We start from the raw sequence: 16,839 nt of genomic DNA, 5'->3' as shown, positions 1-16,839 counted from the left end.
CCGTCACCCCCTTCTGCCCCAACACCCACAGCACTTCCCCAAGCAGCAGCTCCATTTTGCAGGCACCGCTGTTGCAAACCAGGTGCAAAAACCCTAAACCACCTTTGAGTCATAGAATCACAGCACGGCTGGGTTGGGAGGAACCTTATAGCCCACCCAACCCCACCTCCTACCGTGGGCTGATTGCCCCCCACCAGCTCAGCGTGCTCAGGGCTCCATCCACAGCCTCGGGGCACCTCCAGGGAAATGACCCTCTTGTCACCTGGGGATGCAGTCAGACATTGAAGGACGCTATCCTGCAGCTGTGGCTGCTTTGCTTTGCTGCCCAGCAGTGCATTTCCCAAAACCCTGGCCGAGTTCAGCCACTTCCCCAAATTCAGCCAACTGCAGCCCTGGGCTCCTGGTGTGGGTTGGGGCCACAGCACTGCGTCCCCACGCAAAGTGGAGCAAAAATTAAGGCAAAAGCAGCGCCTTGGCAAGAGGGGGAAGCAAGGCAAGAGCTTGGCGGGGCAGGAAAGGACTTTTATGGGGTTGCTTGCAGAGGAGGGAGGAGGAAGTACGTTGGCAAAGCAGCCGTCAGCGGGCCGTCACGCTGCGTTGGGGGATCAGACCCCAGGCAAAGGGTGGCCACGGGGCCGTCCGAGCTCCACTTCAGCCCTTCTCCAAACCTGCCCCCCCCTGGAGACCAAACGCCAAACCCTCCTGATCCATAATGTCCCTCAAGCTGCCACGGAACTGGGATTTCAACCTGAAAATGGAAGCTGCCAAAATAGGTACCGTGAGTACTTCTTTATGCCATTCTTCAGCCTTCTTGGCCTTCTTGGGGTCTGTGGGGTGCTTGCGTCCAAGCCCTGCAGCCATTGCAGCTGCAGCCCAAACCCAACCCCCTTCTGGGTGTCGGCATGGGGACGCGGCCCTGGTGGCTGTGTTGGAGACAGCGCATGGTTTGCAAATGATCGGCGAGAAATGCTTTGCAAGAATCCCTTTGCAAGAATTGCTTTGCAAAGCTGCACTGCTGTGCAGTGGGAACACAGCTGGGATGGCCCTATGGTGTTGGGGACAGAGGGACACTGGCAGCATGGAGCTGCTGCCCACTGGAAATCCGGGTTTTGAGCCATTTGCTCCTTTTGCTCAAAGCCCATTTGCTCGTTTTGCTGAGCAAGTCTTGCAGGAGGCGGAGCGGTGCAGGTGGAGGAAGCATCCTTGCCCTTTCTCAGGTTTCTTCTCCCACCTGACGTCACCAATTTCCTCTCACCAGAGGTGTAGAGTCCCATGTGGCCTTGCTGAACGCTTTCCTGACTGTGCTCAGGCTTTGCACAGCTCACATCCACTGTGGGATCCATTGCAGGATGAAAACCACTTTGAAATATCCTGAGGAAGCAGTGAGAGGTCCCCATGTTGGGCTCTATGGCCAAAATATCACAGCATTTGGGTCAAACAGCAAAGGAGAAGAGTTTAGGGGTGAGGAAGGAGTGCATGAGTGTGTGCAGGCAGCAAAGCAAAGGTTCTTAATGGTGTCAAAACTTGGCCAAGGTGCACTTTGGTGGCTTCATTGACCCAGCAGTCTCTGCAGTTCTGAGTTCGTCTTACATTGCGCATCAGCTTGCAAGCTCATCTTGGCTGTATTTTCTTGCAAAGGCTGTTGGGACTTTTACCTGAAGCCACTTTGGCTGAGGCTGCCAAGCACTGCTCTGCACATGGCCCTGGACAAGGCAGCACTGGTCACCTAAAGCTGCACTGCAACACGAGGTGTGTGTGCAGGACCCTGAGAGCTCAGCTCTTTGCAGTGACTCTCATCGTATACTTTGGGGTGCCTGGTCCTCTGCCTGCAGGGATGTGACTCACGGGTGGAAAATCATCTCAAATGAGTCACCATTGCCTTGCTGGATCCTGGCTCTGTGCACTTCCCTCTGCATGTCACCAGTGGTGACCACAGCTTTGAGAGCCCTGGGACGGAGTGCTGAGTGCTGGGTGCTGTGTGCTTCCGCATGCTGAGATGTACACACACCATTTATTTCCATGAAAGAGAAAGCTTTGTTTGCAATTCTCATTGCAAAACCTTTTGTAGAAGGTTTGCTTCTGTTGGGTTTCATTGCACATCCCCAACATTCCATCCAATGGGGATGCTTGCACGAGATGAGGATTTGGAGCAGGGACCAGTGGTGATGTGGCACCACAGGGGCACCTGCTGCAATGCCTCCTGCAAATGGCACTTTGGCAGAGCTCCTCTCTGCAATGCCCAGGGCTGGAGGAGGAGAAAGGCTGTTTGGAGGAAACATTCAGCTTTGAAGGCGGTTACTGCAGGAAACGCTTTGGGGAGTGCAGCGTTTGCTCTCAGCAAACTTTTTCCTACCAGGGATGAAGGGCTGCAAGCGCTGAGCCACCTTGGGAATAACTTCACCTCAACCCCACGTGAGATCTTCAGTGCTGACCACAGGAGGTAGAAATATGGAAAAGTGGTCAGGGAGGGACCCACAGCCTCGGTAGCTCTGGTTTTGTTTAAACAGAGGACTTTCTACTGGGCAAAAAATAGCAACACTGCTTGCAAAGCCAAGCTCCCCACAGCAGCTCCCATTGCACACCTCTGTGTGAACCCTGCAACCAAAGACTGCTCGTGCAGTGGGTACAAACAAGCCTGCAAAGCTCTCTTTTGTACTTAAGTCAGCCCAGAGCACAGGGAGAGGGAAAATACACCTGCACGTGTCATGCTCATGTATGTGAGGGATCATGGCTGGGCCACACATGGTTGCATGTCTGGTGTTTAGGAAGAGCTGATGAGAAAGCAAAGGGAACACAGTGTACTGCACTGTTCTGTCTGCATCAGGGAAGAAGGATGAAAATAGGAACAAATCGTATTTCCAGCAAGGTCTGGGCAATTTTAGCTCAGCAATTTAAGTCAGTGTAGCAGCAGCAGCAGCAAGGTCACTGCCTTGATGCAGAGCAGAGCACTGATGCTGTGGTGATGGGCCGAGAGAGAGATTGAAATCGTCAAAAAAAGGTAATCAAAAGTTCCCTTCTTCATAAAAGAGATGATTTTTCCTTGTCAATGCAATACCTGAGCTGGGGAAAATGAATAGAGCTGGCAGATGGGAACAGCTGAGTTGGGATAACAGCATCTCCCTGAACACCACTGCATCCCAAATTCCCATCAGCTCAGCTGTGAGCATGGACCCAAAACTCACTGCCCAGGAGAGGGTGGCAAATCCCTTTCAAAGGTCCCTGCTCACAGCGTCCCACGTCAGCACACGATGAGATATGAGCAGCACCCACACCAAATATTGGAGGCTGATGTTTGTATTCACCATCCTTCTTTGGAAATGGATTTGCAATACTGTGGTGAGCCTGGAGTGCCCCATCCATGCTGAGCTCTGGATGATGTTGGTAGAACTCAGAGGAGCTTCTTGCTCCAGGGGATTTTGGAAAGGGAAGTAGGGCGCAATCCTGATCTGCATCATCCCTGATGGATTTGCTAACCACACAGTGATACATGCAAAATATTTTGCAGCTTCATGCTCCTCATGGGGTGCCTATGTAGTGCAATCCCAAATACCACCAGGCTGCAATGGCTAAGTGTTGATTTTCCATTTTTTGAAGCTTATCTTTTGCACAAGGCCAGGAATCCCCCAACACTAGCAGCTCTTGCTTTTGCAGCTCTGCTGACCGACTCAAGGGGAAAAGCATATGCTTGGGTTCAGAGCACTGGGTCAGCCACAGCTTCCCTTTATCACCATCACCATTAGCTTTAGCAGGGGAGATGTCAGAAGTGACCATGTGCAGAGCAGAGAAACTGAATTCCCCTGCAGTCACACATCTGGTTCTACCCTAAATGCTCCCCCTACATGGCTGGGTGGGCACTGGGGTCCTACAGTGCAAGTAAAACCCAAATTATCCCTCCCAGAAATGATTCTTCCTGAGGCATTTGCTATGCAGAAGCTTTTATAGAGGGGCCATGTGCTGATCCATGGCACAAGATGCATGGGAAACACCCATGCAGTAGCAGATGGGGACACTGCAGCAGGAGATGGGACAGCAACAAATCCCCCCTTCCTCCCTTGGAAATTTCCAGTCTCATTGCAGGAGATCATCCCCTTCAGCAACATCACACAAAAGGCAAAACTTCATTTTCCAGGCAGTTGTGTTGCTGATTTGTATTTTTTTGGGCCAGGCTGGATCACTCCGATCTCACAGCTGCAGCCTGTTTGGGGTGGGGATAAGAAAACACACACTCCCATTAGGGAGAAAGAAAAAAAAAAGAAAAGAAAAAGCTTATGATTTTCTTCTTGCTTGCAAGACAATGACTCCTACGCAGGAAAAAGGAAGCACGGGCTGATAGATACTGCAGCCACTTCCTTTACAACTAGCTAGCCAGTTTGCTGGGTGCAAGCAAAGGAGCTGAGAGCTCTCACTGTTTGAATTGGGCTGGTGCCTCCATCCCCTCCATCCCCCAATCCTGTCCCCACAGCCCGCTCCAGGAGTGTGATGAGCGGTGAGGCCGTGACCCCCCAGCCTGGCCCCCCCAGCGCCATGGAGCGGCCGCTGAAGTTGGGTTGGCTGAAGAAGCAGCGCTCCATCGTCAAGAACTGGCAGCAGCGGTACTTCGTGCTGCGGGGCCAACAGCTCTACTACTACAAGGATGAGGATGACACCAAGCCGCAGGTAGGTTGGGGACTTGCTTTGCTCTTTGGGGATGGGGCTGGAGTTTGGTTTTAAAGAGGGTTTGTTGCCTTGGGGTGGTAACAATGACGGGATATCCTTGTGAGGATCTTCATCCATGTGCTGAAATTCGTATGGTGCCCACAGGCATTGCCTGTCCTCCGGGACAACAGACGTAGGCCAGGGAGATGTGGCAGCTCTGTGTTTGGGGTGAGCACATAGGGCACATGAGATTGGAGACATCTCATGGGGTGCTTGTAGGAGAAAGCAAGCAATCTTTTGGTCTTGAGACAGCCCTGATGGACCTCATGGCTGGGGTGGGAGATGGAGTGAGGGCCCCTCTGAGGAGAGAGATAAGGAAAGGAAATCTTTCTCCAGCCTTTCAGTTCGCATCCTATCCTGGCAGGAGGTTGGGCCACGTGGATGGGGTTTGTTCCTTGGCCCTCTTCCACCCTGCACAGCTGCAGGAAACCTGTCCACTGCCTGCTCCTTTCAGGGCTTGAAAGTTGCTGTGTTTGGATGGTTTTTGGATCTCCAAGAGATCACAGCATGCACACAACCCTGTGCACAATGCCTGCGATCCCCACTGCAGCATGATGTAGGTGTCTGCACCCAATGTCCCCAGCCCTGCCAGCACACCAGTGTTTGGGTCTCTTTTGGGGCTGCAATGAGCCCTCTGTGCCACCCACCCAAACTATTGCTCAGGGGATGTGTTGGAATACAGTTGCTGGGAGGAAATCAGCTTGTTTTCCCAATGTATGTGGATAATTTCAACTGCGTTCTCCACACTGTGAGAATTTTCACCACCATCTTTTGCTTGTTCTGGGGGAAAGAGCCTCCTTTTTGCCAGAAGAGATGTTCACTGTGCAAATTGGTGCCAGTAGCAAAAACAATTCCAAGCTAACAAAATTCCAAAGGGGAAAATGATCAGCGGACCCTGGGGGTGAAACAAGGGGCAGAGGTGATGGGATGCATACCCTGTTTACGGCTTTTTCCCCTCTCAGAGGTGTTTGGGAGGAGCTGTTTCCCCAGCTCTAAATAGAAATGTAGAAACTGAAAGTGCTGTATCAAAGCTGATTGCTGCTGATAGTGCTTTCAGCAGCCCTCCCCATCGGCACACCTCGCTTCAAGCTGTTCCCACCAGCATTCAGCTCGATGCCACCACATTCGGGGCTCTTGGAGAACTGACGGTTGAATCCTCGCTGCCCATAGGAACCCAACAGCTTTCAGAAGCCTGAAATTAGGGAGAAAATCACTATTTCTGCCTCTGTAGGCTGCCAGTGCTGACTCATACACCCACTCCATCCCACGCGCCCTGTCTGCTCCCCACCCATCGCCTCCCACAGTGACCGAGCTGTTGGCTCTGTTCATTTGTGAAAGGAAGAACCAAAGGAAACAGCTGTTTTCTGCTTTGCTTTTTTTTTTTCCTTTCTTTTTCTCAATTTTCTTCTTTTTTCTCTGCTCCTCTCTTGTAAACTTTTTCCGTTTTGTTTTTAAGTGGCACTGCATTAAAAGAAGAAATTTCCTGTTCCAGTGCAGCAAAAAGAGGCTCTCTATGCATTGTCATGTCCCTTCTCCTTTGCACTTTCTTCCTCTATCCCCAACAGGGGTTAAAAAAACATGAGAAAGGAGAAAAACATGAGAGGGGAGGAAAAAACGAAAGAGGAAATCAAACAGTGCTCTCACTGTGAAAACAACTTCATCAGAAAAACTGGCATTTAAGAAGTGTTTCTTATTGCTTGAAGTCATTTTACATATACACATATATGTATTTGTGTGTGTATATATACATATATATGTATATATGCATCCTTTATTAAGTTATTTTGAAGATATATATATGTATATATAAAGGAGGTGCCATCCCAGGAGATGTTCAGGAAAAGAGTAGATGTGGCACCTGGGGACGTGGTTTAGTGGGCATGGTGGGGGTTTGTTGGGGTTGGACTGGATGATCTTGTGTTTTCTTCCAACCTTAATGATTTTATATATATATATATACACACATGTATTTTTAATGAGAAATGCAATGAAAAACTCAGTTCCTGCAATCTGTCTCAAACAAGGGAGTCTGATGCCCAGGGCTGACACTACCTCGTGTCACCTCTCAGAGGTGGGACGTGGGGATTGGCAGCTCCTGCTCTGCTTGGTCCTAGGGCTGCCTGTCTCTCCAGGGAAGCACCATCAAGGAGGTGGCTAGCAACCCAGAGGAAGGAGGGAAATTTATCTTTGAAATTATCCCAGGTGAGAACGCTTCCTTCTCTTTCACTGCATGCTTGTTGGGATGGACTGGTAGCCCCAAACCATTTGGGCACGTCATTGCGCCTGACCCTTCCCTCCCATTTCTTTTCAACACCTCCCCCAGCACTGCATAAAAAAACGTCTTCCTTTCAACATCCACATGCTGGAACATCCCATGTTGTTACATTAAGCACTTTCTGTTCCCTTCTTAAAGCTTCGGCGAGGTCAAAACATTAGAGAGCTGCTTCCTTTCACAGCCAAGCAGACGTTATTAGGGAAACTGGGAGCCAAAAATATTCAGCAAAGACAAGACGAATTTGCCATTCCTATCCCAACCTTCACTATACATGGTCTATAACTGCTTTTTGCAGGGCTCTCTGGAGACCAGAACCGGGCTGGGCAGGACACCTGTGTGCTCATGGCCAGCTCCCAGTCCGATATGGAGGAATGGGTTAAATCCATCCGACGGGTGCTGGGTTCAACCTCAGGAGGTAACAGGCAGTGGGATCAGCTCTTGGAGGGATGGTTTCATAGCATCTCACACTCCATGCTGCTGCTGAGCAAGGGTTTCAAAGCTGGGCTCCTAATTCCAAGAAAATGGGACGTGCAATGCTTTAGAGACCTTCCTTGAGGCTGGACCTCGTGGTGTTGGTCTGCTGCAGAGTTAAGCAAATGGCCATCAGATTCCCCTGCTGCTTTCAACATCTTTTGGGAGCTTCTTCATTGCCCCGTTGACTCCAGAAATTGTCATTCTTGAGAACAACTCCATTCCTTCCTATTGAAGGATCCTATTCCTAGTTCCCCTTCCCACTCAATCATGGTTCAGTGAGATTCAATGAATCAGTGATAAGGCACTGAAAAAAATCTCACCTTTTCACTGCCAGTTTTCCTTCTTTGCTTTTCCCTTTGCCTTCCTCTGCCCGGTCCTCCTTACTCCATTCTCTCTGCAGACTCTGCCTTGGGCACACCATCACCTCTCCCATGTGATAGATCCTCACTTGTGGTCAGGGAGGGATCAGACAAAACCCATCAGAAGAGCATACCTTGAAATTGCCACCGTGGGCAATGCCCACAAGGGAAGCAGCAAAGCTCACTCCAGCCACTCTTCCTATATAGATAAATTACCCCCTTCCTATAAGGGAGAATTATCCAGACTTTTCCTATAAGGATGAACACCTACAAGCAAGGTCCAAGCAGGGCTGCAAGCCCCTACAGCTCTTTTGCAAAAGAAACAACAGTCCTGAGCCTCTCCTCCTCGTCTCCATGCTTCGTGTTGACCATTTATACCATTTTTCATGCAGATTGTGCCCTATGCTGCAGCTCTACAGGCACCATGCAGCTCTGATCTCCCGTAGTTTCCCCTGAATAGATATCACAGCAGTTTTGAGGCTGGTTTCATTTGCAATCCAGATGTTTTCTATCTCTAAACTGGTGCTGTGCCCCAGGGTTGGCAGCAATGTGCAGCTGAAATGAGGATTCTTTGAGCCAGGTGGGTATTGCCCCTCCTGGCTCTAATAATGACAACTCAACAGCTGATCCTTGCTTAAGCTTCAGAGGCTGCTGGGCTTCTTCCAGCCAGATAAAGTGATCTTACATGATGGGAAATGTAAATTTATAGTAGTACAAGAGCTCTGGGGACAGCAGAGAAGTCAGGCACTGCAGAGCTGCATTTTATGCCAACATAAAGATGAACAGACCCCAAAACTTCATGCTGTGTGTTTTTGGCATCAAGGCAAGGTGTGCTTTTAAAACACAGTGAAGGTGTTGGATTTGCTTCTATTGTGCACAATGACAGATTTATATTCATTATTTATAACTGTAAGCAGCTCCCTTATAAACAAAACACCCCACAGCCAGGCAGGTGCAGACAAGTTTGTGGTTCCAGATGAGGGTGCATACTTGCAGTTTCCTGGTTTGGAAGAAGCACAGGAACCATTTCAGCCTTCAGAGCGTGCAGTGAATGCACTACAAAACCATAGCAGAAGACCACAGGACCATTTGTCATTACCCCAAAGCCAGGACAAGCTGGGATTCTTGTGCTGGGGCTCCAAGGAGGAAGAGCTGGGATGCAGGCTGCTGCCTCCTCACCTTTGAGCTCTTCTTTTTCCGTGAGTTCAGGAGGAAAAAGCCTTTGCTCCGAAGGAAAGGTACCGCCTGCTGCAGAACATTGCTTCAGTGCACTGAGAGGGAAAGGGGAGGTTCAGGCTGGGTGTTAGGAACAATTTCTTCTCTAAAAGAATGGTAGGGCACTGGCACAGGCTGCCCAGGGAGGCGGTCAGGATCTGTGGAGATGTGGCACTTGGGGACATGGTCAATAATGGGGATGGGTTGGGGTTGGACTTGGAGACCCTGGTGGTCTTTGCAACCTTAATGATTCCGTAATTATACAATTTATTCATTTTGGGAATATAATTGTTTGGAGGATGTCCCATTTTGCTGTTATTTCTCTGGGAGCACTTCCCTGCGCGCCCTCAGCTTGCACAGCTCTTGGAAGCTTTCACTTTTAGGAAGAAGTGCTGCTGTCCCCTTTGCACACAGCGCTGAGCACCTCAAGCAAAGCTCCTCTAACCCCAGTGTCCTCTCCCTAGCGGTGTTTGGCCAACGCTTGGCAGAGACCATGGCCTACGAGCAGAAGTTTGGGCAGCACCAGGTGCCCATCCTGGTGCAGAAATGTGCCGAGTTCATCCGGGAGCATGGGGTGAATGAAGAGGGCATCTTCCGCCTCCCCGGCCAGGACAACCTGGTGAAGCAGCTCAGGGATGCCTTTGATGCTGGGGAAAGGCCATCATTTGGCAGGTAATGTTGATTCCCTCTTTCCTGCTCAGCTTGCACCCCAAAATCTGGGGAAAAGTGGCCTGGCTCCCCTGCAGAAACTCAGCAGTGCACTGATGGAGACTTGGGGCCAGCAGAAGGGTTCAGCACACAGAGAGGGGCTCCCCTCAAAAGGATTATTATGGGAGATGGATGCAGATCTGAGGGAGGAGTTTAGGGATGCTGGAGAGCCACACAATGAGTGTTGTTCCAGCCAGCAAAGAAGGCAAAGGGAAGAGCCTACAAAGCGCATAGCTAAAGACAGAGGTTTAGGGAAAGAAGAGCAAGAAGAGCAGTGCAAATACGTTCAGAGAATACCCTAAACCTCACAGAATAATTTCTTCTCTGACAGCCCATTGGCTTGGAACTTTCCCCCTGCTGCTTTTCCCACAGAGAAATAAGAGAGAGATTTTGGCTGCTCAAAAGCTGCCTCCTCCCAAATCCCTTCCTCTGCCGGGCTGAGAGGGAAAAGCAAATCCCCTAAAGCCAAGAGAGCCCCCTGGTGCTGCCTGTATCCCCCAGGGAGGCAGTGTTTGCTGCTTTCGAAGCATAACAATCCCAGCCCTGCATGTTGCAGCTGATTATTTCTTGCTTTCTGTGTCCCCGAGTCCCGTTACAACCTGTAGGGGGTCATAGGAAGGTGAAGCTTTTTTTTTTTTTTTGAATAATAGTGTTTTGCAGCAAGGGAAGTTGGCACTGCTCCTCGGACCTGCCACATTAACCCTACAGGGCTCAGATGAGCATCACTGCAGCACTCCCTGTGCACTTCACATAAAATATCTTCAGCAAGGCCAGTAAAGGGGTTTCCAGAAAGGTGAATGCTGCGAGGTGCTGGGTTTGCAGCCGGTTTGGGTTTGCACTGGCACACACAAAGCACAGCACGACTGGGTGGGGAGCCTTAGAAAACTGTTGGTGCAGCCCAGGCATCCAGGATATCTATTGGTAGGCCCTACAAAAATGTGGCTCTGAAAAAATTCCTCTGTGATTCTGCGGGTTCGTTTAGAAACCCCAACCAATCCTAAAAATAAATGACCTGCGGGATTTTTGCTAGAAGTTTATAAGAGTTTAAGCAACTTCAAGGTAGGTCAAATGAGAGACTTACTGTCTTGACAGTGTCCTTTTGACATAATGTAAACTACATGGTATGCAAAGCTGCAAACATCTGGCCCGGCAGAACATCTTCAGTAATTGCTGTTAATCTTCCAAACCCCAGGCAATGCAGAGTGGGGAGCTCCTGCCAAACGTGTGAATGCCTGCAGACTGGGTTTGCATGCAAAATTCAGCGCAGGCTGGGGACGTGCAGCAGGGAAAATCTTCGCCAAGCAGATTATTTGGCCAAATGGGGCCATTCCCTGACTTGGGGTGCCCTGTGAGCTGCTACTGGCTTTTTGTTGCTCCCTGTTTGTAGTTCTGCACCTCATGCATCTATACACAAAGCATGGAGCAGGGATTGCTCACCGGCTGGGTTTGAGTCTCACCTTTGGCTTTGCAGGGACACGGATGTGCACACTGTGGCCTCTCTGCTCAAGCTGTACCTACGGGAGCTTCCTGAGCCAGTTGTGCCATGGATGCAGTATGAGGACTTCCTGCTCTGTGGCCAAACACTGGACGTGGACCAGAAAAAGGTACAGAAGTGCATTCGTTTCTCTCCTTCTGGACTTAAAATGAAAGCTTAGGTTTCCATAGCAGATCTAAGAGCATGACAGCAGCTCATGCAGCTGCTGTCCTGTGGCGGAGGGCTCCAGGTAGCAGCAAGAATGGGAGCAGGGGTGTGGGTGAGAGTCAGATGAGTGAAATGCAATGAGAGCTGCCCTGTCCTAATGCTGTGTTTGGGTGGAAAAGCAAGAAGGTACTCATGGACACTGCTCCTCTGCACAAGAAAATGAGACAGAGAGCATCCCCAGTCTTTGCTGGGTCTCCCTAAGAAATGGCATTGCCACAGTTGCATGCAAATGCCAGGAGGTGACACCACACAGGGATGGCTGGAGCAACACAGAGCCTCTCTTCAACCCATGTACGTCCGTGCATCTTCACAAAGCTGTTCCTTAACTTGCATTTAGGGGCATCAGGACCTCCTGAAGCAGCTGTCTCTTCTTCCCAGAGACAACTACAACCTCCTCAGCTACATCTGCAGGTCAGTCTTTTGCATCAGATACAAACAGCTCCAATTAGATGTTGGTGAGGAGGAATATCACCCTAAAGATTGAGGTTGACTCCCCATCAGCCACTAGATCTTGACTTTTAAGAGTTTCCACCATTGGGCTGAACATCTCAAAGATATCTGAGTGTGAATGCATACAAACTCACTTATGAACTCCTGAGAATAAAAACACAAAGCCTTTTTATCACAAAGCCTTGCACAATGAAGCAGCCAGCTTTCACCCTGAGTGATGTGTGATTTTTCTCTGGTTGTTAAATATCAGATGGATTTTTCCCCTTTTTTCTGTTTTTTGGGGGATGTGTTGGTCATCACATGGCGGTTTTCTTACTGCCACCACCAAGACCCAGCTCCAGCATACATTTGTAAGGCACTTACATTCTTCTATCCTTGGGAATTAGAGGGTGAGAACAGAGTAATTGGGTATCTAAGGTATCTCAGACTTTTGTATAGTCTTCTTTCTCTGATTGGAAATGCTTGCCCTTGGGTCCTGATAGGTTTCTATATGAAATACAGCTGAACTCTGGCGTCAACAAGATGAGTGTGGATAACCTGGCAACAGTGATTGGAGTGAACCTCATCAGACCCAAGATGGAGGATCCTGCAACTATTATGAGAGGTGAAAGTGACTCCTGCAATAATTGATGTCTTTTTGATATACTGAAGTACAAATTTGCACCCACAAACTGGAAAATGAAAAACCTGAAATTAAATACTTTCTAACCTAAGGAATTGTGTATTCCCTCTGTGGATTCCATGCAATTCAGGAATTTGGTGAATTTTGCTTAGAGTAGAGAGGTGTGAAATACTTAGAAAAACAAGTGAAACTCGGAGAGTCTCTGATTTCTTCCAGGCACGCTGCCAATCCAGAAAGTGATGACCGTGATGATCAGCAACCATGCAGACCTTTTTCCCCCATCCAAGGACGTGCCGCCCTCCCCAACAGCCCAACAGAATGACAAGAAAACCCCCATCCTGCGCAGCTCTGTGGGCTGGGACTCTGCAGAGGACTCCACGTTGCCCAGGGCAGAGAGCTCAGTCCAAAGGCAAATGGTAAGGGTAGAGGCTTGGGGAATAAAACCGGAGCCCAATACATGGCTGGTTAATGATTATGGGATCAAATGGATCAGCAAGCCATATGAGGGCTTGCTATTTATAGGATAAAGAACTGTAACTGTCATCCCTGGAAACAGATCTGGAAAACAAGCTCTTTCCTCTGGAAAACTTACTGTTCTTGGAAAAATGATTCTTTTACCTAAAGTTTTTTTAGTTAAAAGGCAAAAGAGATGAAACTTTTTCCATTTGTGTTGGTGATGTGAAAACATTGAGGGGTAAAGTCTTTTCTCAGAAAGAAATAACCGCAGCAGAGAACTCTTCTTAATGGAAAACGCAACGTAATCCAAAATGGAGTCACGGAGTGCCTCGGGCTGGGAGGGACCTCAAAGCCCACCCAGTTTCAACCCCTGCCGTGGGCTGGTTGCCCCCAGGCAGATCAGGTTGCCCATCCACAGCTTCTCTGGGAGCAGTGCCAGGGCCTTACCAGCTGATAAAAATCAATTCTTATGGACAAGCTGTGGCCATTCCTGCTGTGTGAGTCACCGTGCCCTTTGTCAGTATTGAGGTCTCTGCAGTCACTGCCCACGAGCAAAATGAGACGGTCCTAATGCTTCCACTCTGTTTGCAGAAAGACAACCCAAGTGCCAGCTGTGCTCCTGGGCGGGCTGTGAGCTCACGTGCACCCAGCGAAGATGGTGTGCAACCATCCAAAGATACACTGGGAATGTGGAAAATGCAAGCAAGGAAAAGGACTCAGACTTTACCTAACAGAAAATCCTTCCTGACTGCTGCATCTCCAGGGGAGAAAGGCAGCAATGACAGGAACGACATATTTAACAATGACTTCTGGAAAGGCTCCACGCAGAGCAACCCACGTTCTGTGCTCACTGAAGGACATAAGAGAACGTTATCTCATGATCTTTTCAAGCTGCTCGACCTTCACCGGGCTTCAACTTACGACAGCGTGCCCACCTCCCATGTGGAAAGCAGCAGCTCCAGCCCCAGTCCTGCCAGCAGCTGCTCCGATAAGGAATTCCAGCCCTGCCCCAGCCCCTGCCATCAGCCCCCGGAGCCAACCAGCCCTGCCAGCAGCCCTTCCGAGGTGTTCCAGCCTGCTCCAGAGAGCAAGGAGTCCCTGCAAAACATGGTCCTGAAGCTGCAGAGAGAAATGGATGCGCAAAAAGAGACCTACGAGGAGCAGATTAAAAGGTAACGTGCTGCCATGCGCTGCTCCAAGGGTTGATAACATCTTTATTGCAGCAGCAGAACCGCATAGGATTATTTACCAGTAATACCCTACAGCATATAACAGCAATGACCAGTGATAACATACAGCGTTATAGAACATTATCTCAAATTCAATTCTGTGTGCTGTGCTCTCATGACTTAGTAGTGTGTTACTGCATTGTTGACATTCTATAGTTCTTATTACATCATTGTATGGTACTATAATATTTCTGCAATAATTACATAGTCATATTTATCGTTATTATACTATTATAGAATCATAGAACTGTTTGAATTGGAAGGGACCTAAAAGCTCATCTCCTCCAAACCCCTGCAAGGAACAGAGACACCCACAGCTTGATCAGTTGCTCAGCCATGTCCAGCCTGACTTTGGGTGTCTCCATGGATTGGCATGCATCACGTCTCTGGCAACCTGTGCTAGTGCCTCACTGCCCTTACTGCACTATCCAGAATTCAACAGCAGTATTATTACTGCATCCAGTGGTTGTAGCCATCACTGTTACTACAGTTTCACATACTGTTATCATATCATTATTTACCTCATATCTTGATTTCTTGCACTGAGATGCATCCGGTGATGATCAGGGGATCAGGACAGCACCTCTAGCTTGCTTTACTGCTTAACAACAGAGAAGTCAGAGTCCTGGAGAGTCAAACTCTCACTTCTCAGCTCTCTTCTGCTCCAAACCTTTGTGTTCTGTTTCTCTCTCCAGCCTCGAGAAGGAAAACTACGACGTTTGGGCCAAAGTGGTGAGGCTGAACCAGGACATTGAAAGGGAGAAGAAGAAGTCTGAGGAGCTGGAGCTGAAACTGAAGAACATGGAGCGCTTGCAGGAGGACTTGGAGAAGAAAAACAAGATGCTTGAGGAGGAGATAAAAACCATTGCTAAATCCAGGAGCAAAAGTGATGCCAAAACCAACTAGGAGAAGACATCCAGCTGTGCACAAACATAAAATGCAGCTGCACGAATCCAAAGGAATTGCCAAGCAGGACCAGAGTCAGGGACTTGTGTTGTCCAGTGCCCTGCGACTGGCTGTGGGCTTGTGCGGAGGAAGGAGCCTGGAATTTAGAGGCTGGTTTGTGCTCTGAAACAGGAAATTTCCATAATACTGTTTAGCTTTTTCTTGTGTGTTTTTTCAAGTCCTCTTTCAGCTGCTCAAGTTACCTGTAGAACAGGCCGATACCTCTTGCTGCTCAATCAGAACATCTTGCACACAAAAAATCAAAGCAATGAGTCCTTCCTGCCAGCCAGCTGGCTCTGTATTGGAGACACCAGCAGTGCTTCTGAGTGAACAGAGCATCCCTAAATCCTGGAGCTGGGAAGATGGAAAACACCCAAAGGCTTGGGTGGCACAGCCCATCTCACCACATGCCTGGATGCTGGGCTGCAAATGCTGTCAGCAACACAACCAAGACATTTGCATCAACATATGCACTTGGTTATTGCTCTTATAGAGCAAGAGAAGCCCAGACAGCTTGCTGAGTCCATCAAGAAACCTCGTGCCCCATCCCTTGTTGTGCTGTGCAAGACTCAATGATAAGAAAGCTCCAGCTGTGAAATCACAACAATCACAACTTCTTCAGTTAAATTGCTCTTCACTTATTTTAACTTGCTAATTCTTACAGCCATGTGTATATGAACCCATCATGGTTGCTGTTGAGACTTTGGAGTTTCACACACCCATACATGGAGCTCTCTATCTTTCATTATTTCATCAGGATTCTCTTGGCCTCTTGGTGCAACCCACTGATGATGCTGGGTCTCTGCCCATCACTTGCTGCCATTGGCATGAGGACTAATCAACATGGCTAATTGTAAACGTGTTGCTTTGGCTGCTTGCTTTCGCACTGCCTGCCAATGAGTCACCACGTTGCTGCTGAAGGTTTTGGTGTAGGAAAAATAGAACAAGACCCTGGAACCCTTCACACATTGATATTCAGAAGGGTGACCCACAACACACAGCCTCAGCCCAGCCTCCGTGAGTACAGAAAGGGGATCAGCAGGAGTTATCAACAAAGAATTGTAGGACTAAATGCACTCTTTTGTGCCAAGCACAATGCAAATGGATTGCTGTTACTGAGGACTTGAAGTGAAAGTTCAGCTCCAGACAGGCTGCAGAACTGCTTGGCAGAGATCTGCAAAGGAAAAAGAACTGAAGAGAGAAAGAGATGCAGAAGAGACTGTGAAAAGAGAAAGATGGGAGTGGGAAAGTGTTTGTAGAGAATAAAAGCCATTATTGGGTATATAGCTCTTGCTGTGGCGGAGTTCTGTAGCCCTGAAGCTGACAACTCCTTAGGCTCAAGCTCAGGCATAGTGCATGTATTGAATCTGTCCTTGCTCAGCCATGGATGGAGAATCCAGGTGAAGGAAATGCGTGTAAGAGTTGAGCTGCATTTAGGAGCCTGACCCATAAACAGAACATGCCCATGACAAACTCAGACTCTGCGTGGTTTTCCTTGCCTTAGGGTCCCCATAGGTTACAAAGCCTCACAGTGCCCAATTCAAGTAATTCACGCATGGAGGTGCTGCAAAATCACAGTGCTCACCTCACAATGGAGGGTGCCCAGTGCAAATCAACCCATAGATAAGGTTCTCTGCCCCTGCTATCAACAATCTGATCAACATTTCAGGTCTGAAACTCAGTAATTCAGAAATTATGGAATCACAGAA

General features: G+C 48.9%; 1 protein-coding gene across 1 annotated transcript; it reads left to right on the top strand.

Annotated features, from left to right (window-relative positions):
- The first annotated feature begins 423 nt into the window (after positions 1-423).
- On the top strand, positions 424-16,412 carry ARHGAP25 (Rho GTPase activating protein 25). The gene is made up of 11 exons (XM_003212378.4): positions 424-773; positions 4,463-4,656; positions 6,810-6,897; positions 7,266-7,385; positions 9,483-9,690; positions 11,198-11,330; positions 11,766-11,839; positions 12,361-12,482; positions 12,717-12,916; positions 13,548-14,128; positions 14,881-16,412. The coding sequence occupies exons 1-11, from the start codon at positions 713-715 to the stop codon at positions 15,089-15,091; spliced, it is 1,992 nt and encodes a 663-aa protein (XP_003212426.1). The 5' UTR covers positions 424-712; the 3' UTR covers positions 15,092-16,412.
- Positions 16,413-16,839: the final 427 nt, after the last annotated feature.

Source organism: Meleagris gallopavo, chromosome 24, assembly GCF_000146605.3.
Source record: "Meleagris gallopavo isolate NT-WF06-2002-E0010 breed Aviagen turkey brand Nicholas breeding stock chromosome 24, Turkey_5.1, whole genome shotgun sequence".
NCBI classification, from domain to species: Eukaryota; Metazoa; Chordata; class Aves; order Galliformes; family Phasianidae; genus Meleagris; species Meleagris gallopavo.
Note: the sequence above shows the minus strand (reverse complement) of the source record. Positions and strands in the feature narration are given on the sequence as shown.

What these genes read in the sequence shown, in the direction of transcription:
- ARHGAP25 (XM_003212378.4), top strand. Translation starts at nt 713, where the DNA reads ATGTCCCTCAAGCTGCCACGGAACTGGGATTTCAACCTGAAAATGGAA. An exon ending in AGGATGACACCAAGCCGCAG is followed by an intron (nt 4,657 to 6,809) that starts GTAGGTTGGGGA and finishes GCTTGGTCCTAG; the next exon opens with GGCTGCCTGTCTCTCCAGGG. An exon ending in GAAAGGCCATCATTTGGCAG is followed by an intron (nt 9,691 to 11,197) that starts GTAATGTTGATT and finishes TTGGCTTTGCAG; the next exon opens with GGACACGGATGTGCACACTG.